Below are 25,936 nucleotides of genomic sequence, written 5' to 3'. Positions count from 1 at the left end.
TGATGAAATGTTAGTGCTCCAAGTTGTTAATGCTGGTCAAGTTGTTAGTATTGGTCTGTTTCTAACAATAGCCAAATGAACATTTCTTCATCTTTTCAAGTTGTTGAGCAAAGCTCAGTACCCAGGGAAAATTTATAAACAAGTTAAATACGTTAAACATTTTTGGATTTAAAATGCCATGGCAGTGAGAGAGAGAGTTACATTATACCATCAAACCCCTGGATTAAATTGTTAGTGACAGGTGCATACGAAGAATAGATATGAAGTTTATTTTATTGCTTTGAAAAAAACAGTGTGACTCAACTTGTTATGCAACACGCTCAGTTTGTTGAAGTCTGGTAACTGTGTAAGCATGGTGAAAACAGAACAGCAGTGGCTCCGTTGCTTTCTAGAAGATCTCAGCTGAAAGATACTCATGACATTGTCCTAGCTTTGAATGAGAAGATTAACTAAACAAATGTTTTGGTCTTCATCGTGGAAAGGATTGCTTGGTTAACATGTCACCTGCTAATGGTTTCTAAACCTCTTCACAGCCTTGGACCTTCTCTGCATAAGTTTTGGATGTAGACTTCCGCCTGTGAGGCAAACAGCCTAGCATTATACCTTTTGCCGGTATTAAATTCACTTACACTCACTCTGGATTCAGCAGGACTGCTTATGGCTTGTAATATAACTAGTAATAGCAGCTACTAAATGCATGTATATACACAGAAAAAATCCCCAAAACAGAATGCTGGGTTTTTCCCCCCCTCTGAGAGAAGTAGAATAGCTTTCTTTAAAAAAAAAATTTTAAGGGATCTGTGTTTACGAGCCTACATCAAATTGCTTGTAAGTGGCCGGTAGTCTCACAAAATAATGGCTTGGAGTAGTAGGTAAAAACATATGCTGCGACACCAGTAATCACAATTATTTTCGTATTATCCTTCAAGCTTGTTTGTATTACAGAATTATTTTTATAATTTCGAAGTGAGCTGTTTGAGTAATGAAAGAGGCGTGGTTTATTAGGCTTAATAGAGCCTTAACAGAGCCTATGTCTGCCTGTTAGTAGGATGGTTCACAGGGGTATTGTAGTGGTATGTTAAGGAATAATATTACAGCATGAACACTCTCAACTCAGAATTTTTGCTTGATCCACACACCCCCCCCCGTTACATCATCTGGGTTTTAAAGCAAACTGAGAGGGTAGACTGCTGAAAGCAGGGTCCTGCTTACTTTTCTTTGTGAAAGGAGACTGTTTTAAGGGCCTTTCCTATAGCACAGGTGACGGACAGCAGGTCTGGGACCTACAACTTGCATTTTTAAAGAGTGAGTGAGAGATAAGTACAGTGTGGTAAGCACAGGTGGGAAAAGGCTAAAGGACGTTTCCTTCCTCTTTCCTTATTTTGTCTTTTTCACTGGCAGGGTTGTGTCAGTCATAGCTTTGGTGCATAATAATGCCTTTTGCATTACACTTGTGTGCTCATCTGAAATTATATGTATGAGCCAGTTTTCAGGCATTTATAGGATTGGTTCAAACAGTTTTCCCGTCCTTGTATGAATTTGGGAAGGGAAGGTCTGTGGTGATCAGGAAGATCTCTCTTCTCCCGCAACATAGACTCAGGGGAGAGAGGGAAAGATGGCAAAATATAATAGGGGCTATCTTCTTGTTCTAGTGGCAGAAGAAGGATGGTCATGGCAGTGTGGTCGTGGCCCTGGCCCTGGACAAGGAAGCATCTCATCTAAATGCCCCCATGAGAGGCTTGATTAAATGCTATAGGAGGTAGAACAGTAGGATTCAGCTTTTCCTGGCTGGCAACCATAGGCAAACATTATGGAAAAAGGTTAAAAAAACCAATGCAGTGAGTACATAGAAGTAGATGATCTGTTCAGCTCTTTTTACTTGGTTTTGACCACTCTATGCATTGCCTTGCTCATGGGTATTCTTTGACTTAGGCTTAGGACAGACATTCAGATAAGAGTTTCGTATTTGTTCATTCTTTTCGTGCTTCACCTATTTCACACTGGTCCTCCATGGTTATACATGATGTACTCACCTTTGTGAAGGTGATTTTTTAGATGTCAAGTAGGCACATTTATACATTTACCTACCACTTTTTAAGCTCCCTCAGCTTAGCAGGAAATCAGATGACAGAATTGCTGGCAAGGAGTCACCAAAGGACCACAGCCTTGGTCAAGATCTGGTCATGAGGTGACAGTGAGGCCCCTGGATTTTCTTTCACAGTTTAAAAACAAACCAAGTAAAATTAGTTACTTACATCCCATACATTTATAATTCATCAAATACATTTGTGAATTTTTTTTTTTCAGATAATTCTTTAGTTCTTTGTAGTTCTTTATGCTTCCTAAGGGAGACTGCCTTAGGAAACATCATCTAGAGGTTTGAATGCCACAGGCTGGGCACATCTAGACTGAGAAGTTTTCTCCTCCACTCTTTCTGAAACTTGGTCTTATATTAGATGATAGGAGGAAAGGCCACACCAACATGCTCCAGTGAGCTGTGGAAGGTCTCCCCCTCTCTCCAAGCGGCAGCACATCCTTTCAGTTGGTCCTTTGCGGTGGCCTGTGGAGATGCTGGTTGCCGCCTTCGGTGAAGCAGCATTCAAGTGCGTGGTTTCCACTGCCACGGCTGGGCGTGCAGGTGATCCCATGCCACGTGTGCTTCACGCTTCGTGTATGCAGTTGGACATAAATTTTTACGGATACCGTCACTAGAGAACAGACACTTTCAGCGTCCAGCCTGAAGGTTTCCACTGCCTCCTGTAGAAGATCCCGCTCTCCTTCAGTGATTACCTGGCCAAGTCACCTGCTATGACAGAAATCCCCCATGAAAAAAAAAGAAAATCTGACTAGGTTTATCAGCCATCCGGCTCAAGTCCTTACAGAAAAATAAGAGAAGCAGAGGGAGGAAGATAGTAATTATGTAGTAGCTTTTAATTTACTGGTGGAGGGTAAGGCAGGTTAAGGAGGCTGCATTAGAAAGTCTGCTACTAATTGTGTGGGTGAGGTGGAAACTTTCCAAGTATCAAGCGAAGACTCTACTATGAAACTTGTCAAAGTAGGATTAGGGTGCTTGTGAGTGAGGAGGGTCATAGCCCCAGTGGAGGTATAAGCGGAGTCATAAATCCGGAGGGACAACTAGCTGTGGGGTTGCCATAGTGTTGGTGACTATGGGTCATTGGAGAACATGAAATTTAGCCAGTATTGTATGCATTTGGGTATATTCAGAGTTTTTTTAGAGCTTGCTAGGGGGCTGGTAGGCCCAGTTAGATACCTACACCTCCAAAAGGGACAGTGTCTGTGCCAGGAGGATCTCCGACTTCTAAACTTTTATGGAAGAATCTGAACAACTTTCCCAACTGATAAATTATTAAAGCGTCTTTTCTCTTCCCTCTTATATAGTGGTTTATTAAGATTGCTTGTTGAAGAAATTTTGATTCTGATGTTTCATAATGTTTGAGTATTTACTTGCAACTCTGACATTCTTTCAGGATGGGTTTTTGTACATGATTTGTATTGACAGCCGGAGAGAAGAGGGCATGGGAGGAAGGGTGAGCGCCTGCGTTTGCATTGGCTCTGAAGGATCCAGATGAGAAGCTGAACAGCGGGAGAGAGAGTCAGTGGAGGAAAGAGATTTGTGAGTCAGTGAAGCTGTGTAGGGGAATAAGGTCAGTCTGGAATAAGGTTAAGAGGGTAAAAGAGGAGGATTTTAAGTGACACCAAGAAAACACTGGTGAGAAATGGCAGAGGAGGACGGCGCTCTGAATGAGTTGTAATAGAAAACTCAGGATCGTAGGAGACTACAGAAAGGAGGGGAAGATACAGGCGTAAAAATGCATTCTGTAACAAAAGATGCAAGAGCGTCTGTTGCCATTGAGAAAGTCCACTCATACTGAAGTGAGGAAGAGAAGGGTATTGCAATGGGGAAAAAAAAGAAGGGGGGTGGGTTAGTGCTAGCAGACTATTATAGATTTTTTTTTTTTTCTTGATTACGTTTAGTAAGTGTCATACTGACACTAAAGGCTTATTAATTATATCGTACCTTTCTGTAAGGGGACATTTGATGCAATGGCTTTTTAGACCCATTTAACTGCTTATGTATATTTAAGATTACTTACGCTTCCTTGACATCTAAAGCATCTGTGATGTAGGCATATACACAAAACAGTCTGTTATGAAAAGGATTTAGGTTTTCCAAGAAGCAGAAAAGAGACTAGGTGGCCCAAAACGTTGAATACCAGGTCTTGAAGTTTGACATAGGTAATTGTTAGTCACCATAGGTGACTATGATAGAGGAACGCAACGTAGAAGCTGTTCTAACGACCTGTAGTGAAACAATCCATCTTCAGTGTGTATTCACACTCGAGTACAGGTGGGGTTTGTATATATCCTTCTCCTATTTAGGTTGTGATCTAAATTGTGCGTAATACATTACAGAATGTAACCAAAAGATGAATGGGGTAGAGTGTGGGTGGGCCATGATGCAAATTTATGAGAGGTGCCTGTTACATGTGTGTTTTGTTCTTGTCCTGCTTGATGGAACTCAAGGGACAGTCTGAAATGCGGGCCTCTGTCACGGTAGGTATGAGGAGGCTGACAGGTAAGGTTTAAGCAAGGTTGAGGTTATGCAGTATCCAAAAGGCAGCAGGAGTGCATCAGCAGGTGGATGAATAGAATGAAAGTAGTAGAAAGTTATGTAACATCTGAAGGGCACCAAGAGGAAATTTTCATTTTCTTCATTTTAATTATGCTTTTCTTCACAGATTCTTAATGCAATGTGCAAAGCGTTGTTTGTAAAAACGCTTAACAGCTGTTGCAATGCCAAGTTCTATCAGATGTGAGTTTACTGTGGAGGAGGCAGAGGGATGTAGGTCCTCAGTGGTACCTAACCCGTGTGTTACCCACGTGATCTCTGTCACAAGGTTGAGTAGTTTTAGTGGGAATGTGCAGCTCTTTCCTCTCCCCTGCATCTTTATCTCTGTATTATTCCATACCTGGTCTGTAGTTGCTAATACAATTTTTCTCTAGATTGTGTTTGATTTTAGCTTTTAAATCAAAATATAAAATAATGGGTCCTTAGAAGAGATGGAAAGAAATAACCGAGGGCTTGCTTAGCTGGTTACTATTAGCAGTTAGTGGACTGTAAAGTTTTTAAGGGGAAATGCCTGTATGTTAGGGAGTGTGTTGTAAGTTAGGGAGGAGCAGTATTTCTGAAAGCTTGTTAGAATTAATTAGTTCTCTGCTCCGTAGAATATTTGCAGCCTGACTTTTAACCTGACTGTGGAGAAGACTTTGACGTTTTGAAGGACGGTAGGACGCTGCCTTTGTTTGTAGATTTGGAACCTACACAGCAGTGAAGAGTAATAGGAATAAGTAATAGCTGTATGACCACACGCATGGTTTCTTCATTATTGCACACATGCTTAACGTTTTTTTGCATTGGGTGCTAACACAGCTACTTTGTAAGCAGTATGAGTGTTGCAGGTTGGGTGGCAGTCCAGGGATAAACTTCGTGCTTGTGGTACGTACTGAAAAAGCACATGCCCTGAAATGGACGCCTTTGGGTATAGCTAGAAAGGGAATGGAAGAAATGACAAAAACAGGTAAAAAGGATACATCTGGGTAAAAAAAAAGAAAAGCAATACTGAGAGACAGAAGAAAATGGGGAGGGGGCCACAATGATGCAAGGTATACAGCAAGGCATGAAGTTCAGCACGGGAGGGAGCAAAATTGTAAGTCCTCTCCACTGCTTGAATGCTCAGGTTGCTTAAGTGAGTTTAAATAACATGGTAAACTTCAATATCACTAAAATAGGCAGAAAATGCTCATAGGTTATGGATTCACATTCATTATTTACATTCTCAGGTTAATTTTGATAAGTGATAGTCCTGTGTAGCACTGTTAATATAAATACAGACAGTAATAAAATTTGCTTCTGCATTTTTACATTAATTCTGATGATGCATGTTCTGAATACAGAGTTCAAGATGCAGTAAGTACATGAGGAATGCATTGTTTTTACCTCTGACCTAGTGTAGCAATATTCTGCAATAACCTATCATGGGCTTTTTGTTGGAATGTGGCTCATGTTCACTACACTTCCTAGAAATATTATGCAGAGGTTTTCAAAACATTCTATTTTAATGGTACTGAAGTATCCAAGAGTTTCCCAACATCTAATTGCATGGGACATCTTGGCTTGAAACTCATCTAAACAGAACTTATAGGCAGGGTTATAATGTCATCTGGGGAAAAAAAATGGTTTCCTTTTTAACCCATTCACAGCAATTTCATAATTTTTTTTTTGTCACCTCATGAAAATGGTAAACAGACATTTGTTAAAGGATTGAGGGTTTTTTTTGTTCCTATACCATATTCCTAATTCTTGCTTCTGGGTCTTGCCTCTTTAGTATGCTCCTCAAGGTCTTTCCCTGCATATTGCAACACTTTTGGTCTTTTCATGCAATGATTATGAAATGGAGCATGGAATATTTTTCTTCTCCTGATGTTTGTCTGCAACTGCCAGAGCCTAATTTTTGTCCTAAAAACACCTCATTCAAATTGCTGTTGTGGTTACTACATCTGACTTCCACTGTACATGCAGCAGCTCTGCCCCTGGATATACAGCCTTTCCAAGAACAGTTACTGTACGTAGACTGTGTATGCTTGAATGATTCTGACTGTATTGATTATTCTCAGAAAACTGAAGCACTAAAGAACATGCTGCACTTTGGGGACAGGAATGAAGAACTACAAGGACTCCTAAAATTGGTTATGCTCTTCAAGTTCTCATGAAACCATACCCTGAGCCTTGTTCCTGAGACATCCCTGCCCAGTTAAATCCAGACTGACTGAGGTCATGATTATGTGTTACTGTCAGTGGCAGCTCTGACTTAAAAGCTTGCTGTCCTGCACCCTGCCTCGCTAGTCTTTTTGTCTGCCTTGTTCGCCCATTGTTCTGGTAGTTAATTGTTTGGCTTCTCTGTAGCCGAGTCTCCATAATTATCTGGTTTAAAACATAGTTTTAAGCATAGCTGAATCATTTCACAAATCCGAGAGAGAGAGAGCAGCCACAAAATCGTTGAATTGGCAAAATGGAGGGAACAGTAAGCTTTTAGATCTGATCTGATCTGCGGGTAGTGAGGATGGCGTGAGATTCAGGCATTACATCACCCAGTTTACTGCGTACTGACACCAGCAGGAATAAAAACACAGAAGTAGGGTGCTTCTCAGTTGGACCAACACATGGACTTCTCTGTGTGCTTTATCTTTCTCATTTTAAAAATCGGCTTTTCTTGACTTAACAGACTAACACTGAATATCAACTGCAGTCAACTACTTCTGTCAAAGGCTTAAGTCTAATACATATTTACTTGCTGCATCTTGTTCTCAGTTTCATGCAGAGCATGTGGCTTTCACATGATAAACGTATTTTTCTAATTTCCTAAACTTTCCAAATTTAATTAGGAAATTTGAGTCCTCTTTCATGCTAATCAGTAATGCATTCTGTCATTTTCAATTAAATGTGCTTTGCTTTATAGTTTTTACTTCATTTTATAATTAATAAAACCTCACCATTATGTTACATATTCTTTGAACAGAAGGAACGCTTATCTTGGTCTTTAGGAATGTATTTTATTTACTTCTTTACATTAAAACTTTCTCCATCCCAACTTTCCCTCTCATAGCAAGAATTCTGCTTTAAACTAGTACCAAGCTTGAATTTGTAATTTTCTTGGATTTTAAATGATTGCAGTTGTTGAAATACTAAAGAGACTGCTGGCTTGTCTGAAATCATGTAAGAGAACTTGAACCTGTTCATAAAATTAAATCCACAATGATTAAGTGACATCCTAATTTTAGTGGTACTACCTTATGCATTTAAAATTTCTTATCACTATTAGTCATTTAATATTGTGTTACCAAACAGAAAAAGTTATCAAATTTGGTTCAGAGATATGCAGTTCCAATATATAATAATTTTAAAGCTTTCTTGGGTTGAGAATAGTTGCCACTTCTATATCTCCTCAAGTTTACTTTTCAATTTATTGGAGTTTCAGAAACGTGCTTTCCTGTTCTTTCACACACTAGTTTGAAATAGATTTATTGCAGTTTTCTCCAAAGTATTTTTTTTTCCCCCTAGCGATTGTTAAACAACCTACATTCAAGAGAAATTCTCCTGGGAGTAAATAAAGAACAAGATGGAGCTTGGGTATAGTGAACGCTGGAAAGAAAAGTGGAGAGGTTTTGGTTTTTTATAGTGTTGCTGGTAAACGTTAATAAAGAAGCATTAATGCTTGCCATAATCAGTCATATAAACAGCACTCAGTATTCTGGTGTTGCAGGCCATTAAATTAATGAAACAGGAAAGGGAAAGTTTATTGTAACTTAACTCTATCTCGGATGTAAATTATTAAGATGTAACCCTGCTACTTTTCTCTGACACTTTGACACACAAACTCCTATTTGATTGTGTCATCCTTGATGGTTTCTTTTGCTTTGTGTTGTTTCAGGTTATTACCTGTAAACTTGAAAGTTAGTAAACAAAAATAGAATTTGATCTGAAAACTTGGTGGTGTTGGTGATGGAAGAAAACACATCCTACTTACCTCTTAGGTTTTGTGTAGACTACTGCTGATGCTGAGGAAAATGCAGAAAACATTCAGCAAACAGACTTATTTTTACTGTTCCTCTTAAAAAAAAAAAAAAAAAGGAGGTAGTGAAAAGGATATCTCTAGTTATTTCATTTAAGCATCCATCCATACAAAATCCTATGTTAGCTACAGAGTGTTCATAGAGCATTATAGCGAAGCAGTTTAACTTCTAAAATTGTCACTTTGCCCTAAATTTGATATGTTGACCTCTTGCTCCATTATGAATACCTGATGCTCCTTTTCACTCCTTCTATTTTGCCCATTCTTAGTGTTTCTATAACAATTGGAAGGGCTGAGTTGCTTTTCCCTGTGGGTGGTTAGAATCATAGAACCATAGAATCGCTTAGGTTGGAAAAGAGCCTTAAGATCATCAAGTCCGATCATTAACCTAACACTGCCAAGTCCACCACCATTCTTTTAATTATTGATCTCTTTTGAGTGTTGCTCATGGATTAATTATAATATTTAAGTATTTAGGGTTTGTTTTGATAAAACATTGAGCACACTAACCTCAATTCAGCAGAACACTTAAATATATGACTAGTTTCATTGAAGTACAATGCTTAAGTGCTTTTATGTGATGGGTTACATGGGACCTTAGAGTAAGCCTTATGATGATTATCATGTTTAGATTTCAACACATTGGCAGTTCTGAATTCCTTTGCTAGCATAATACTTCAAAAATACTTTATGTGGAAACAAGACAGGAGAGTCTGAGCTGTCTTTACATTAGCTTACCCTTGGTTTTCTGTTTCAGTGCAAGATTCTCTTAATTTGGGGCTAGCTCAAATTGATGAATGCTCATAACCGCCACGCCAGCTGGATAGCCCTGAAAATCACAATGCTGTTCCTCTTGGTGCTGGGCAGAAATAGTACAACAAATTGTCTGCATTACTTTGATTTTGTTTCCTTCCTTATAAATAGTTGGAATTAATTCTGAGAGTCAGGAGAGGAGACAGTTAGGGTTTTTGAAAGATCAGCTTGATTCTAATAAGATGTAAGGGTAAAGCTTGAAATGGTTTACCAGTGAGTTCACTCAGTGTTTCAGCTTTTTAAGTTTTTGAGCTTGTTCCCTAGCTAAAACCTTGGTAGTTTGCAACATTGTCTTTACAAATTCAATTAAAAATACTAAATATGTTCATTTGCTGAGAGCAAGACAAAAACAGATATGCAGCTCTGTTGCTCATGCATTCAGTTACATTCCCATAATCCTTTACTTGTGAGTTATTGTGTAATTGTTGTATATCCTGAGCTCTGGCTTCCCTACTGATGTTGTTTTTAAGTCCAGATAAACTTCATGACAGGAAAGTGTACTCTCCACATTTCTGTCACTGATAGATGTTTCAGCACCTGCTTCTTGGTCTGTATTAGGAGCTTTGGTTACCTTAGTAACTTCAAAACTCTTAGTGAAAAGCCGATTTTTATATTCAGTATTGTAGAAGGATGTCCTGTCTTGGTGGGTCAGCAATTTTTGTAGCAAATGACGTTGCTTTCATTTATTGTGATTTAGTGGAGTTCTCTTGCTTACAGGTTTTCTGTTTTGCTTTTTGGCCACGCAGGCTTTGCATAGATTTTTACGGTTAGCTCTACCGTGGTGGTGTACATGGGAAAATAACCTCTGTTGAATGATTTTTAAGCTTAATACATCTTGTAAGCCATGCATTCATATAACTCTAATGGGAGTAAGTAAATTGTAGGCTTGAAAACTGAGACAATGAGCTCCATGTATGTACATTTATATCTCCTAGATAGTTATAAGCAACTTCTGCTGAACATTTGTTGAACGTCTCTATATAGTAGAGCTTCATTTTTTTAAAATCCACATTACAAGCCAGAAATCAGATAGACTATTCAGCTGTTTGAGTGCATACCTCAGTGTTGCAATAGATGTTTTCAATTCTTCAGTATTAGCTAAGCTTTCGTGAGCTTTTTGTGGAGTATGTCAAGTTTGTAACTGGCTACAGATCCATCAGTTGTTTTGCATGTAATCAATTCTCACCAAGCTAAATAGGATTAATCTAGCTGACAGAATGGTAGTATCTGAGTTACCTATTTGCCATGTTCTTCATCCAATTTGACCTATTTAGTGGAGGTGGATGGGTGGGTCAGGTTCACTATGCCTCTGCCTCTACTTGATTCTCACTTCTTTTGAAAGTTACCCTCGGGCAGTTTAAGCTGTCCTGTGACGGCAAGTTCTTGATTCAAATTAACATTCAAGCAGCTAAGGAAAAGCAGTGTTATCCTTAGTTATGTTTTACACAATACTCAATTATTCTTCACTCCTTAGATGTCTAAAGATCATAATCATTACTTATTTGTAAATAAATAAACATAAATAAGCAAAAAAAAAATATTTTTATCCTTTCTTACGCTTGGACCCAGGGAAACAGGACACTTGCTCCAACCAGCCAACGTGTTAGGTCCTGGCTGGTAGCTTGGCCCCTGCGCATGGCAGTTGCGGCTCCATGTTGTCAGATGTCTGTGCCTGTGTCCCTTTTGTTTTCGTTATTTATTACAGTGTTTCTCAGAGGAGTAAATAATACTGACTAGCAGTGGGCATGGGTGATGAGATGATTAATCCTTTTTGATCAGGTATGGCTTGGGGATTTTTTTTTTCCTTGATATCCCCTAATATGTTTCTATGAATCTGAACAGTGCTGCGTGTGATTGCGTTGTGCATCCCCAGAAAACCTTCCACGTTGTATACTTAAGTAGCTGTGCAGCTGGAGTAGCTCAGCCCCTTACAAAGGTGGGGAGAAGGTCCTTTGGATGAAGAACTTGCGGGGCCAGATCTGTAATTTGTTCTTGATGTGTTGTGTACACTCTGAAAAACTGGACATTAGTAACCTTATAGTCTTTTAACATTAATTGTTGTACAACTAATACTCACAGTGTTCAGTCCTGAAAAATGCTATAACTAACTGCAAAGCAGTTCAGTGTAGGAAGAAAGTGCTAAAAGACAGTAGATGGTGAATTTGATGACCTTATTCTCTTCCCTGTGAGGAATGGTCTGGGGTCCTACAGTAGCAGCTTTTGCACTGGTAGTCTGAGCCACTTCGAAAACAGGTGAGAGAGGGAGAAAGAGGATTCCATCTTGAAAACAAGAGATAAATTAGCACCCAGGGAGAGCTGTACCCAGTTGCTGTGTCCTTTGAAGCACTGTCGGTGAGGCAATGCTGCTAGCTGAGTCATTCCCCTTGCTCTCCTGGTCAGGCTAATACTACTGAGACAGTAACTGACAGCTGAAAAGCACCTTCTGTTGGGGCAATTGAAATTGCTGTTTTGTTCTCCTCTGGGACTTCGTTTCTAAGTTGGTAATGAAGGCCCTAGTTTTTTGCTTTCATAGAATAAACCTGGATATTTTTCACTTCTTAAATTTATCTAGTGTATGAATCAGTTCAGGTTAGGCTGGTGAGTGCACCCTTTATTGCTTTTTTGGAAATAGTAGGTTCATGCAGGGTAATGTGTGTGCAGGCAGACTTCCAAGGGAACTTGAGAGGAGGCTGGAAACCCCAACGATTGTCTTATGTATCCTGCCAGGCTTGTCGGGTCGGCGTGAGGGCTGATGTCTCCAGGTTCTCAGAAGGAGCCTGCTCTGACGGAGATAGATCAGTACACTCTGATAAGGAACACACAGTGAAGAAACAGCGCCCTGTTTGAAGAACGCCCCTGATCATGACACCACTTTATAAAAGTCAGGAGAAAGTGAATTCCCTCCCACTGCACACTCCTGCCCTGCATGGCGTGTAGTTTACATGGGTTCTTCTATGAACAACAGCAAAAGAAATGTCTTCAAAGCATCAAATGGTGCAAGAAATTACCATCTTGCTCAAGAAATTTTTATTCTGTATTGCTGTTGTAGGTTAGGATGGTTATTCAGCTGGCTTCCCGCCTGGTGTCCCACGTCACTGCTACACCTTAAAGAGGCTGAGGACAAAATGCTAAAATGTAAGTCTTTGTTTTTTAATAAGATTTATAGATATAACTAGGTTTTCTATAAATTTACATTAAATGTAATAAAAGAATTTTATTAATATGGCTTTTACACTGTAATGAAATAAACAGGTTTAGAATTAGATTTTCATTGTTCCCTTATTTAGATATTTGATTGTGGGCTTTCTCCTTCGAAAGAGAGCTCCTATTTAAAACAGTGGTTTCCATAGAATGTACTTCATATTTTATCAGGCATGTCTAGCAACATAATTTTTTCCCACTCTTTCTTCAGGTATTGCAAGCACATACAGTAAACGATATGTGTATATATCTAATGGAAATAAAATATGGACAGTGACATTCTCTCCGGACCTTTCACGTAAAACTCCGCTTGTTCTCCTGCATGGGTTTGGAGGAGGTGTTGGACTGTGGGCTCTCAATTTTGAAGATCTCTGTGAGAACAGGACCGTTCATGCTTTCGACCTCTTGGGATTTGGACGTAGCAGTAGACCACACTTTGACACTGATGCTCGGGAAGCAGAAAATCAGTTTGTGGAATCTATAGAAGAATGGAGAAAGGAGGTGGGGTTAGAAAAAATGATTTTACTTGGACACAACCTAGGTGGATTCCTGGCTGCTGCTTACTCATTAAAATACCCATCAAGGTATGTGAAAGTAAAGGAATGAAGGAATTCCTTTCCTGTATTTGACTAGTGATTTTAACACAGATTTTATTTCATCAGGCTCTTCATAGATTATCTTTAAGTAAATGACTGTGCTGATGTAAATAAACTTGATACTGAATTTTAAACCCGAAGTATTAATTGTATGGTTTGTTTCCAGGTGAACAGAAAAAAGTAGATATGGTAAACATGCTTTTCTGTGTATTTTTCTGTACCTCTTTGTTTTTGTTCAGTACCCCTTTTCCATGTTATAAGGTGAAATAGCAAAGATCGTATTTATGGGTGAATGTTTTATGACATCTCTGATCAAACATAGGTTTGTGAAGGGAAAATAGGCCTGTTTCTGCCAAACTTCCCATTATTATGGATAACCCTGAAACTTCTGAATGTAATTCCCCTAGGTAATTTATGCTTATATGCTAGCAGTCAGCCTGGTGCCAGCATGATGATGTAAAAGTGGTTTTAGTGACTGTTTGATTTAAATTGTCTGTATGCCACTTCGTATTTCTTCTTTGCAAAACAACCCAGCCACAGCAGTCCTGTAATTGTATTTCATCAGCATTTTCTGCACCACATTGTAGCCAACAGCTAATCCATTTTTTTCCCTTAAAGGAGTAATTTGTCTCTTTTTTTTTTTTATATAGTCTGGTTATATAGCCCCTGGTGAGCTAGGATGCCACCAACTGAGGTCATTCTGTATCAAAAAAGGACATAGCTTTTTTTTAGATACACATAGTGGACTCCTGTGAAAAACTGAATATAAGTTTAGCTTTCCACATCGTATGGCAGATTCTATATTATACAAAACATATCTTACTCTTTTATATTCACATTGATTTATACTGTATACATTTTTTTGTCTCTCATTTGGTGATTTTGAAATAAATTCATGCATAATTTTTTCCTAAAACACTTTGCTTCTTTCTTTCCAAGTGGACAACAGCTGGCACATGCTGCTGGAAATGATGTGTGAAAGTAGGTGTGTGTCTAAATCCAGAACTGCAATGAAGAAATGCAGTCCTCTGCTCTAGGGATGTAAACCTGTTATCCTTTTTGGGCATAAAGCAACTTTTTAGCTGACTGTAGTTAGTTTCTTGTAGGGATCACTTAGAAGTTCCTTACCCTTTTTCTGAAGTATCTATAAATGGCGCTACCCTCTCCCTGTGGTACAGGGTATTGTTTCTGCCCTGTGCTGACTTACATCGAAAGTGACGCTTTGTTTCCCTGTGCTTAGTTGGGGTTAATTAATTTGGGGGTGTTTCAGTTTATGCTCTCACATTACTAATGTTTCTCTGAAATTAAACTAACACCATCAAATTAGAAAATTGACTGGTAGGATCTTAAGATAGCATTGAATCAAGTGCTAAATATAGCACAGCTTTCAGCCAGATTATCTAACAATGCATTAGAGGCTTAAGGGATTCTGGATACATATTGTCAGGAAAGTAGACCTGTTTCTCCAAGCTCAGATGACCCGATAATTTACTATGTTGTACCAAAGTTGTTCATGGGACATCTGAGGTTACTAATACAAAAAGATTCCCATTTAGAATATTCCCAGCTGGTGGTGGGTCATGATTTTCAAATACTTCAACTTCTGGACTATTACTTTTGGAATGATTCTCATGGTCAACTTCCCATTATCCTGGGTTATGTTTTAGGCTTGATTATGAAAAGGAGACATGCCAAATAGGAAGGAAAGTATTAAGAGAGGAAACATGAAAAAAAGCTTACTCTATTTTATTCATGTGTTTGCTGTGTTAGTTTAATGCCATAGTTTATGCACAGAATGTGTGGCTGTCCTGAACGGCTCCTCATTGCTTGCGTTCCTTAGCCTCTAATCTCTCCTGCTTGGTTTGTACAGTTAAATTCTACCCTGTCCACTCTTACCATTGGTGTTTGCTGCTGTGTGCAAATACGCTCATGTCTGAGCTGACAGCCAAGAAACATCTTTGTGAGGCTAATCCTTTTCAACCCCTCATTTCAAGCACAGATTTTTGGTTTCCCAACTGATTATAGTCCAGAAATAGCCTTTGGAATCACTTCTGACATTGTTTCAGACACTAAGAACTCTGCTGTATTAAGTATCTAATCGCATGGCTTTGAAAGAGAAGGAGGTCATGAAGAAGAAAGTAAAGATGATGAAGCTTGCATGGACAACCACCTTAAATACGCAAAACTATAGTTAAGAATCACTTTTTCAGAAATCGGCAGCATCTAGCACAGTTAGAGTAGGTGTTATTACGGGATTAAACAGAAATGGACGATTCCAATCTACCAAGATTAAATAGATTTTTTGCTTGAGGGAGACTCGCAGCATGAAGTGATTGGCAGTTGCATGTGCTGGAGACTCCTACTATGCTCTCTGTACTGAGACACCTTTGAGTAATACTTCTATAAATTGTCTCTCTGACGCTTCTTTCATGACCTAAAATCAATACATTTAGAAAATATCGGCTAATTTTGCTCTGCCTCTCGCAGCTCAGATTTTACTTTAATAAGATGATTTTTCAGATAAATTGCATCTCTTCTTAGAACAGAGGTCTTAGATGGCTTGGAAAAGAAAGACTTTTAGCAAGTTTACTTAAATGAAACAGATGCAATTATCTTCTTTTCTCTCAAATTAAACTGCCTCTGCAAATAATATTGATTGAGCATATAGCTTAGGCTATTTTTAAAAATAGAAACAAGACTGGCCTTTTTCTCAAATGTGTATGACAGTGGGCGACATGAGCTTCCAAGTTTCTGGTGTTCATACAGTTCAATCTCTCTCTAATCAGCAATCAAAAGCAAAACCATTGATGAATCAGAAACTAGGAAATAAGTCAGTATGATAGAAGTGACTAAAGCAGGTTGCATAGTCCACAGATAGCATATTTCCATCGTACTCAGTTGAAGAAAAATTAATGTACTCTAAACCTCTGAACCTTTTTTGCCAACAGGGTCAAACATCTTATCTTAGTGGAGCCATGGGGTTTTCCAGAGAGGCCTGACAATGCTGAACACGAAAGACCAATTCCAATCTGGATCAAAGCACTAGGAGCTATATTGAGTCCATTTAATCCATTAGCTGGGCTGAGGATAGCAGGACCCTTTGGTGAGTTTTAGCTACTTTTAAATACCGTTTCTGTTTTCATTAAACGTAGATATGGGGCAGATACCACATTACAATAAGCTTTGTTGCAAGCCTGTATCGCCCACAGAGAAGAGAGTTGGGGGAGAATGTGGGAGGGGTTGAAGAAAGATGAACTCTTCAAGACAAGAGGGCAAGCTCTTTCTATTAGAAATACTAGTACAATAGTTTATAGCAAGCTACATTATATTATTGTAGGCTACAGTTATAGTGAGCCAGATTATGTGGATATCTGTTGGGGAAGTCTGACAAAGAGGCATCAATGTGAAAAGGTTTTTTTCTGTTTGCCTCTGGTCACAGTCCATTTAGTTTCCCTTCCAACTGCAGTTTGATGGACAAACAGGATTTCCAAATCTAGTTAACATTAGAAGGCAGTCTCTCACAAACTCATTTGTCTTTGGCCTGAGTTTAGAGAGGTTAAATTGAAACTGGTTTCTTTCCGTTAGCCATTTTCTTATTACTCTAGCAAATTTTGTGGGTCTCATTGGTGTCCTGCATTACAGTGGCAATCTGTCCTTCATATTTCTACGTTTCTTCAACAGCACTGATGAGATGTTAGATAAACTCTATATGCCCTAATACTAGGACTAGGTATGGGACCAAAAATACTATGGTTTTAGTTTATGTGGGGTATGGGGAGAAGGGTGCGATCAAATCTTAAATTCATCATACGTATTCCTTCTAGAGGGGAAAGAGGTTATCTGTCTATTACTCTCTGTACTACAGGAGTATCTGCTGGAGAGGCTTGGAAAAAGATATCTTTCAGGCCCCTCACAACTCACAATTAACTCACCTCTTCATCACTGCGGAGAGCAGTGCTTTTCAAAATTTTTTATCCATTTCTTACTCCATGTGTTTAAAAAAGTTTTCCATCATCAACTTAATGTGCAATTCTTGACAGGTGAAGCACAGTTCTTGGAGAAGGTTCCTTGACTCCTTGTTTCATTCTCCCCTGTAAATTCCCAGGGAAGAATGGTTTTGCAATTGGACCCACAGACAAAACACTTTTTATCAAAACGGAAGGTGAATTCTATAATTTGGGAACTTTCAGTCCCCTAGTTATTGGAAATGGGCATGCTGTGGCCTCTATGCTGATAGTGGGGGAAGACACAGAATTAGTCTTTTTTCTTCTGGGTACTCTTATTCCAAGCCAACTGTATTGTTGGTGTTAAAATAAACCCCAGACAGACAGACAGAAAAAGACGGAAGTCCAGCAATTGAACTCTCTATAGAGAAAATACAAGCAGCGGAGCAAATTGCAGAATGTTTGCAAAATCTTCATCACTTCAGGACTTAAATTGCTGTTTCATAAGGGAATTATTTTCTCTTGCACTGTATTAGTTTTCTAAATTGATTTAAAGCATACGTAAGGGCGTGTTGCAATAGTCTAATCTCAAGGTTACAAAAGCATAGATCACTGTGACAAGGTCTACATAAATAGTACCAGGCTGTTGGCCAGGGACGGGTGGGAAGAAGTGACATCATCATAATTGCACAGATTTACAACAGTATTTTCAGTTGATAAACCCAAGTGGTAAACTGCGAGCCTGTCTCTTCAGGGATGAATAATATTCTTAGACTAAGACTAGCCTTTGGTGAGGCTCTCGTCCCAAAGATCCATCTGGTCAACTAAAAGAGGCTTCTTCCTTAAAGAAGTGATTCCGAATAGGAGCTTAACTTTAGAAAGCCTGAACTGCCCCCTGATTGGACCTGCTTCTCTACTTGGCTGTTAAGAGAGCGTGGGGACAATAGCTTTCCTAGGTTATATCTCTTAATTTATACCAGTTCTTGTGTCTCATACTTAAGGTCAAGATTTCTACACCTGTTTTTCAGCATAGACTTCTGTTCTTTCAGCTAAACACTAGTTAGATGGACTAGCTTCAGAAGATGACTGTTCTGTAAAAGGAGAGCACAGACTTATATCTAAGGAAGAAAGACAGCCCAGCTTTTTCAACACTGCCTTCTTTTTCTGAAAGGTGGAATGCTTTTGGCCCGCCCGGTGCTGCCAGAGCAAGGAGAAAGACAGTGTTGGTGTCATGTGAGACTAAACTGGTGGCAAAAAGATACTCTGCTTAGCCCTTTTGCTGGTCCCCTTTGCATATTTCTTCTATTGCTGCAGTGGCCCTTCTTAAACATTCCCCATAGGTATTCAGCAGGGATTGAATTGCCCCTCTTCTGGTGCAGAATAAATCCTTGAGAATATTTGTTTTGTTCCTGTTTGGTGTAATGCCATTGTGTTTTCCTAATACATGCAAGTTGTGAAACAAAACATTGGTTTAGAAGTCATCAAGCTTAGCCACGAGTTTCAAGGGAACGTGTTTGGAGGTTTGTAATGAAAAGCGTTAGGCAATCTGATAAAGTTGTCTATACTAATTCCTCCTCTAATAGTGTTTTCTTGTTTTAACAGGGTTGAGCCTTGTTCAGCGTTTAAGACCAGATTTCAAGCGAAAATATTCATCGATGTTTGATGATAACACTGTGGCTGAATATATCTATCACTGCAATGTACAGTCACCCAGGTGAGTGTGAGTTTCCCACTGTATGTTTTGAAGTCTGTCTTTCATTTACTGAGTGCCTGCTACTCCCTCCAATGGCCATGGCAACAGGGTGCATGCTTTTTTTTTTTTTAAATTATAGCATTTGTTGTATTAATTGAAGAAAAAAAATAGCATTGCTCTTTTTCTGAATTCCAGAAACTGATAAATGTAAAAGCTATCTTCATTCTATGTTTTTTCTAAACTACCTGTGTGTTAATTCTGAGAGAGTTTGGACACTAATTTTCAATTAAAAATTTGTTACAATGGTTTAATTTGTAAAGAATTCCTTAAAAAACTTTTAAAATAAGGCATTTCATTATTTTAAGTGTTATCACTCAGTACTGTAAAAACATAGGCTCTTTCTGTTGAAAATTACATGCAAACCTTGAAAACATAATTATATTTCTTAATAGTAAATAATCCCAGCCTCATGTACTGTTGCAGTCTGTGTTACCAAAAGGCACAGATACTCCAATTTAGAGAAATGGCAGATCCAATGGAAATTTAATTGTTTTTACCCTTTTGAATGACTTGAAGTGGTGAAACAGCTTTCAAGAACATGACTATTCCTTACGGATGGGCAAAAAGGCCAATGCTGCAACGGATTCCACAAATGGATCAAGACATTCCTATCACTGTGGTCTATGGAGCACGTTCATGTATAGATGGCAATTCTGGCAGCACTATCCAGTCTCTGAGACCAAATTCATATGTGAAGACAATAGTAAGTTGACTTTTAAAGCAGTTGTTTGTTTACTGTGTGGATTTGTTTAAATCGTATCTATTTTTTTTTTAATACCAACTGTGGAAATGCCGGCCCTTTGATATAAATCCCAGGGTAATAACTTCTGATTTCTGTAACAGAGGGAGAGAAAACAAGTGTTAGGTCAGAGAAAACCTAGACAAAAGAGTATTGAGTTCCCAGAGTAAGAAGGAAACTTACTGTAGCACTAGAACCTGAATTAGGTCTTTGAGCAAGGTCATTCTTCTGCTCTACAGAATACTTTGCTCTACAGTGTGCTAATACAAGTAGTTTTTGTGGTCACTGGTAAGTATCTCGGGTTTTGTCTGTGTTTTAAACCACAGCAGTCCTAATATCTGCATCTATGTATGCCATAGTGAGGAAGCTTTCATAAACTGTTCTAATCTGTCTGTATAATGGTTTTATTTCTCTGATGAGTGGTTTGTACCTGGTGCTTGGATTCTTGTAAGCTTCTTTCTTTAAGTCATTAAAAAAATACTTAGTGTTGTCTTCCTAGCTAGTAGATTCTTGTTCAGAGGTATTGCATTATCATTTAAAATGTGTGTACTTGTAACTTGATGCAAATGTGCACACTGCATTTTTCGTTGATTCCTATAAAAGCAAACAAATTTAAAAGTATTCTTCACGCATTGTCACATCGGTCAGCTGTGATAATTGAATATGCATCTATGTTACAATGCTGTAGGGTGATAAAATGTTTGAATACACCAGCTGTCGTCTTACTGATGTCTAGATCTTTCTGGACAGAAGTGTACAGTATGCGATGTTGATAATATACTACAACAAGTCATTCAAATAAAATGTTATAATCTTGATATAGATGACATCAGAGCCGGAACTCAGAGAAAAGACACTGTTATTGAACTGCTTACATGTGTTAAAGAGCACAAATATGTTTCATCAATGTTGACATCCAGACTGAAAGTGTCACTTAACTGCTTAACCGGAGAGAAAGTTGTAACAAAAAGTCACTGTTGAGAAGTGTACAATGTATTGCTAGGTTAAGCATATACCATATACTAGGCAGATTTTTCTGGTCTGGTCAATGGCTTTTAGAAGGGACTGTGGAAAACTTGACTGTATTCCCGGTTAAAATTTTATCAAGCCAAATACAGATTCTAAAAGGTAAATTGGAGTGGTAGAAATTACAGGGACACTCAAAAAACCGTAGGAGGGAAAGTCTCCTCTTGAGGCTGAGACATGGACTGGCAGTGCCATCCTTGGTAAAATGCACAGAGGTTCTGGGGTTTTATTATGTGTGTTTAATTAATTTTTACTTTGAGTTTGTGGCTTTTTATAACACAAAAACATAGCTATACTTTTATGGGCTTCAATAGAGACTTAAGAGGGAGTATTTTAATAGAGGAAGGGGAAAAATAGATTTAAATACAAATTAATCTTGGACTGATTATAAAATGGAAAGAAAATAGGTCAAGTACTTTTGCCATACATTATGGTGATAGCTTGCTTCGTACCAGTTTTGGCAGAGAATGATAAATTATAGAAATAGGGTAACGACCCTGTGTGTGGTTACTTAAGGCCTTAATTTTGTTACATAGTTTCTGTAAAATAATCTAGGTCACAAATGTGGGGGTTTCCCCCCATATATGGCATCATTTGGATTTTACTTAGAACCATAGAATCATGTAGGTTGGAAAAGATCTTTAAGATCATCAACACAGGTTAGTAAACTTAACACTGCCAAGTCCACCACTAAACCATGTCCCTAAGTGCCTCATCCACAGTCTTTTAAATACCTCCAGGGATGGTGACTCAACCACCTCCCTGGGCAGCCTGTTCCAATGCCTGACAACCCTTTTGGTGAAGAAATTTTTCCTAATATCCAATCTAAACCTCCCCTGGCACAACTTGACACCATTTCCTCTTGTCCTATCACTTGTCACTTGGGAGAAGAGACCAACACCCACCTCTCTACAACCTCCTTTCAGGTAATTGTAGAGAGCGATAAGGTCTCCCCTCAGCCTCCTCTTCTGCAGACTGAACAACCCCAGTTCCCTCAGCCACTCCTCATCAGACTTGTGCTCCAGACCCCTCACCAGCTTCGTCACCCTTCTCTGGACACACTCCATCACCTCAATGTCCTTCTTGTAGTGAGGGGCCCAAAACTGAACACAGCATTCGAGGTGCGGCCTCACCAGCGCCGAGTACAGAGGCACGATCACCTCCCTGCTCCTGCTGCCCACACTGTTTCTGATACAGGCCAGGATGCCGTTGGCCTTCTTGGCCACTTGTACCTGCTTAACATAGTAGTCATTAATTTGGAGGGTTGAAATCTGCTTCCGCAAGTCTAGAAAATCCCCAGCAATTTAAGCTTCTGAATTCTTAATCATTTATCTTAATACCTTCTTTAGTCTTTTCCATATCATTTTTATAACGAGAATACAAATGATTTGATGCTCTCTGTAATGCAAACAATTACAGAACTAAAGAGCAACCTGGCAGAACTATTTGAGTGGAGAATGAAGGGGATTGAGATGAATCAGAAGTTTGATATGTGAAGCACGTTCTCCTGAGTTTGTTTTGCAGTGACTTGTGTCTGCTTGAACGGTGGTTTTTTTCAACAAGGTGTGCCGTTGAATAAGCAGTACTTTTACCCTCTTTTCCTGTGCAGCAAAGTTCTTCAACAGGTGAAACAAGCTTTCGTTTTTCCTTATTTTTACAGTCCTTTTTAGGCTGTACGATACCACCTCCCGGCAGCAGTTGTGCTAACTGCATTAACACAGGCTGGGTGCAAGACATCAGTTCTAGTTGTCTTTTCAAGTAATAATGTATGAAGTAGGTAATGTGTAAAAGTCAAGTTCTTCACATATCCCAGGACTGATTTATTTGTTTATTACATTCTTGTGATTTTGACCTGTTTCTTCACCTTTATCCTCTAGGCTATCCTTGGTGCAGGTCATTATGTGTATGCTGATCAGCCTGAAGACTTCAATCAGAAAGTGAAAGATATCTGTGATTCTGTGGACTGACTGTCTCCTGTTCTTTAGAAAGTCATACCGTAGATAGCGTTTAATAGCAATACTCTCTAGGAAATCACTAAAGAATGCGGAGCTGATGGAACAGGCTCTGTTTGCACACTGTTTCTTCTAAGAAGCCATTTGCACACTTAAACCACTTAGTGCCTTTTGGGGGGCGTGTAGGGAGATTTGAAGCAAACTTTGTACAGCTTTGTTTGAGATTGGTCTTTAGATTATTGGCCTGTCATATATGAAATTACATACAACTTTTTAAACCGGAATTTTCTTCAAAATGTAATTGAATTTTGCACATGTTGAATTTCTAAAGATGCTGAATTCTCCACTAACACAGAGAACTTTATTGATACAGATACAAGATATAAAATGCAATTTGGTTTCTTTATAAACATTCATATTTTTAGTTGATGTTTTGTAGCAGGAATATGAAATTTCTTATACATTTTAGTTTTGGAATCCAGAACTCTATATACAATATTTTAAGAGGTTTGTTTTTTTTTTTTATTGGAGTGATAACAGCTTATGAAGCTGAGTTTGGGAGAGGGACAGGGCCAAAATAATGAGCAGTGTCTGTCACTGAAGTATGTGTGTTTGTAAGGAAGTGGGGCTCAATATTAGGAAATCTTTCTTCTGTTGGATTTTATCTCAGTTTATCTCAAGGCATCTTTTTCCATCTGTGCAATTTTTACGGAAGGCTCAGTTTGTAAGAGTCAATGATGTCATCAGCACTCATGCTTCCATAAATATTTTGATACGTAGATTTCAGTGATTTTAAAATACAGAAGATGGCTTGTTAGTTACTCCATCTATTTTTAACACTTTACTGCAAGATTTGTTACTAGCCTAAACTTAACAATTATAGATAAGTTGACAAGATTTTGATTAGGGCTAGGGAGCGGCCATCTGGATAGTGAGCGTAATTCCCTTTTTCTTTAGGTAGAAAACCTAGTCTGCTTTTTAGTAAATTGAAGGTGGAGGAGAGGCAGAGGGAGAATACTGATGTTCTCTAATTGGGAACTACGACGGGTTAGTGTATTTTAGTTAACGTGCAGCCTCCTTATAGGAAGGATTATTACTGGAATGAACAATACCACTGTAACAAATTATATTTCTTGGAGATTCATTATATAATTATATATTTTAATTGAGTATTTCTATATCAGAGATAATCCAGTCTCTGCATCTTTTTGAAATCGTAGTTTGAAGTTAGTTCTTCACATGCTTAGTAAATTATATTAAGCAAAATACTTTGTCACTTTAAAGCCAAATTATGTGGGGGTTTGTTTTTTAACAAGTTTACATAAAACTATTGATCTGCTTTTGAATATTAAATGGACTACTGAAGAGTTCTTGATACTTTTATACATAGAGAATTTGTATTAATGATAGCACCATTTTAAAGCTTGAGTGGAACTCTGTGCATTTTTTTCTCAAATTAAGGAGTTGTTGCACATATTTATGATGTGGAAGGCAAAGATACCTAAAATATTCAGGAAATACTCTGGTTATGTTCCCAGCCGAACATGATACCTCTCTTTCTGAAGGAGATATTTACCTATATGGTGCTATGTAAACATCAAACAGTCTTTGTGACTGCCTTGACTGGTAGCACTTGATATCTGCCAAGCTACAGATTTTAATTAAAATTAACTGTTGAAGTAAATTACTTTTTCAATTGGCAGATGCCAGAATTTTTAAACAAAATTTTTGGTTATTTGCTAAAATCTTGAATTCAAAATGGAAAATCAGAGTATTAGTTATATTTTTGAATATAAGCTATAAATTGTCAGTTGTGCCACCGTTTAGGTGGATGCCTTCAGTATGTATTTTTCACTCTTTTCAGTGTCTAATTTGTATTTATCAACTTAAACACCTGTTTTAATTGTGTGTAAAAACCTAATGCAAAAATATATTCTGAGTCTCCTCCAAGTAACAAAAGGGGAAACAAACTATTGGTATTTTCAGATAGCACTTACTGGTGGGAATTCTAGATTCCACAACAAAAGATGGAAGTAGGGATAAAAATTGCACACTGAATGTGAATATTATTTTAAATATCCCTTGCTTTTTCAGCTTCTTGTACTAACAAGACTGACTGCTTAAGTTTTGCACAATAAAAAAAAAAATCTTAAATGTTATGTTTGATTAATGTTAAGACATGATGTTGCCTTTGTAAAAATTGTGTGTAATTAAGCCCTGGAAATCAAGAGTAATTAAGTTGAGCTAAACTATCCAAAATACATTAAAAATACAGTAATGCTTATTTTCAAATGTCTCAATGTTCTTAGGTTTTCTTGTATTTAACTGAAACTGGTAAGCGTTTGTCAACAGCTGATTGTATATACAAAGAACGTGTTTGTTGGTTATCTTCCAGGCAGTATTAGATACTGCTGTGAAGGTCAAGATGGAATTTTGAATATCCTGTTGTGTTCAACATAACCCAATAAAGTTACTTTAATAAACGTCGTAAGAGGTGCTGAACAGAAAATGAATGGCACATACTGAAAAGACTTGGGAGCTAGATCTTTTGTGAGCAATTACTGTCTAGGAATAAGCTCCGTTTCTCCAGAAGTTCTGTTTCAGTGCTATGACCAGTTGCTTAAATGTACCACGGCGAGCACTGAACACTGATGGTGCTACTTTTATTACAGTGCTATAAAGTAAGACAAGAATCATAGGCGTAAATGCCCCCGAAGATCTGTCCCATTCTAGCAGCAAGATGAAGACAGCTTTGTACCAGAGGCTAGGTCATAACAAAAAGAATCCAAAATATTAATAAAATCCAAGATTAACTGTCTAAGTCTCCAGGACACACTCTTCTTCCTGAGGTTGTTGTGATAAAATTTTATTAAAGTAACTTAGTAATATTTTGCTTGCATGGCTGAGTTTGTCTTGTTACTTATTGAATCCTGCCAGATTAGATTTTTAGTTCTGAATAACTTGATTTTTGGGGAAGTAATTTATTGGTAAGACTCTGTAATAAAAGATTCACAACCATCGCAGAAAAGTCCCCGTTTGTATCTGATTGTGAAATGGAAATGGAGAATGTGAATTTGTAGGCGTTGAACTTGGGAAAAATGGGTCCAAACAGGAGAAATGCCGTCATCTGGTTTCACTCGAATGAAACCAATGCTGGCGTTTCTTTTTAAACCTTATCTTTTTAAGGTTGCTACAACTGTTTGTGCTGAACTGATGTGAAAGTCTCTCTGAAACGCGCTCTGTGGTCCGTTGTGGTTCCTC

The 25,936-nt window shown here is 38.3% G+C and overlaps 1 protein-coding gene across 2 annotated transcripts in view; it reads left to right on the top strand.

The window, feature by feature from the left end:
- Positions 1-25,661, top strand: part of ABHD5 (abhydrolase domain containing 5, lysophosphatidic acid acyltransferase) — a 28,336-nt gene extending 2,675 nt beyond the window's left edge. Inside the window, exons 1-7 of one of the 2 annotated variants that reach the window (XM_009814664.2) lie at positions 3,738-3,769; positions 12,514-12,599; positions 12,877-13,249; positions 16,210-16,364; positions 18,808-18,919; positions 19,475-19,661; positions 22,601-25,661. In XM_009814664.2, the coding sequence (XP_009812966.2) occupies positions 3,738-3,769; positions 12,514-12,599; positions 12,877-13,249; positions 16,210-16,364; positions 18,808-18,919; positions 19,475-19,661; positions 22,601-22,690 (1,035 nt within the window). In that variant the 3' untranslated portion in view covers positions 22,691-25,661. Of the gene's footprint in view, positions 1-3,737; positions 3,770-12,513; positions 12,600-12,876; positions 13,250-16,209; positions 16,365-18,807; positions 18,920-19,474; positions 19,662-22,600 lie in introns of those variants that run through there. The other variant, XM_059818550.1, reaches the window with a different exon arrangement.
- The last annotated feature ends 275 nt before the right edge of the window (positions 25,662-25,936 follow it).

Source organism: Gavia stellata, chromosome 6 (assembly GCF_030936135.1).
Source record: "Gavia stellata isolate bGavSte3 chromosome 6, bGavSte3.hap2, whole genome shotgun sequence".
Classification (NCBI taxonomy): Eukaryota; Metazoa; Chordata; class Aves; order Gaviiformes; family Gaviidae; genus Gavia; species Gavia stellata.
This window is presented reverse-complemented; position numbering and strand designations above follow the sequence as displayed.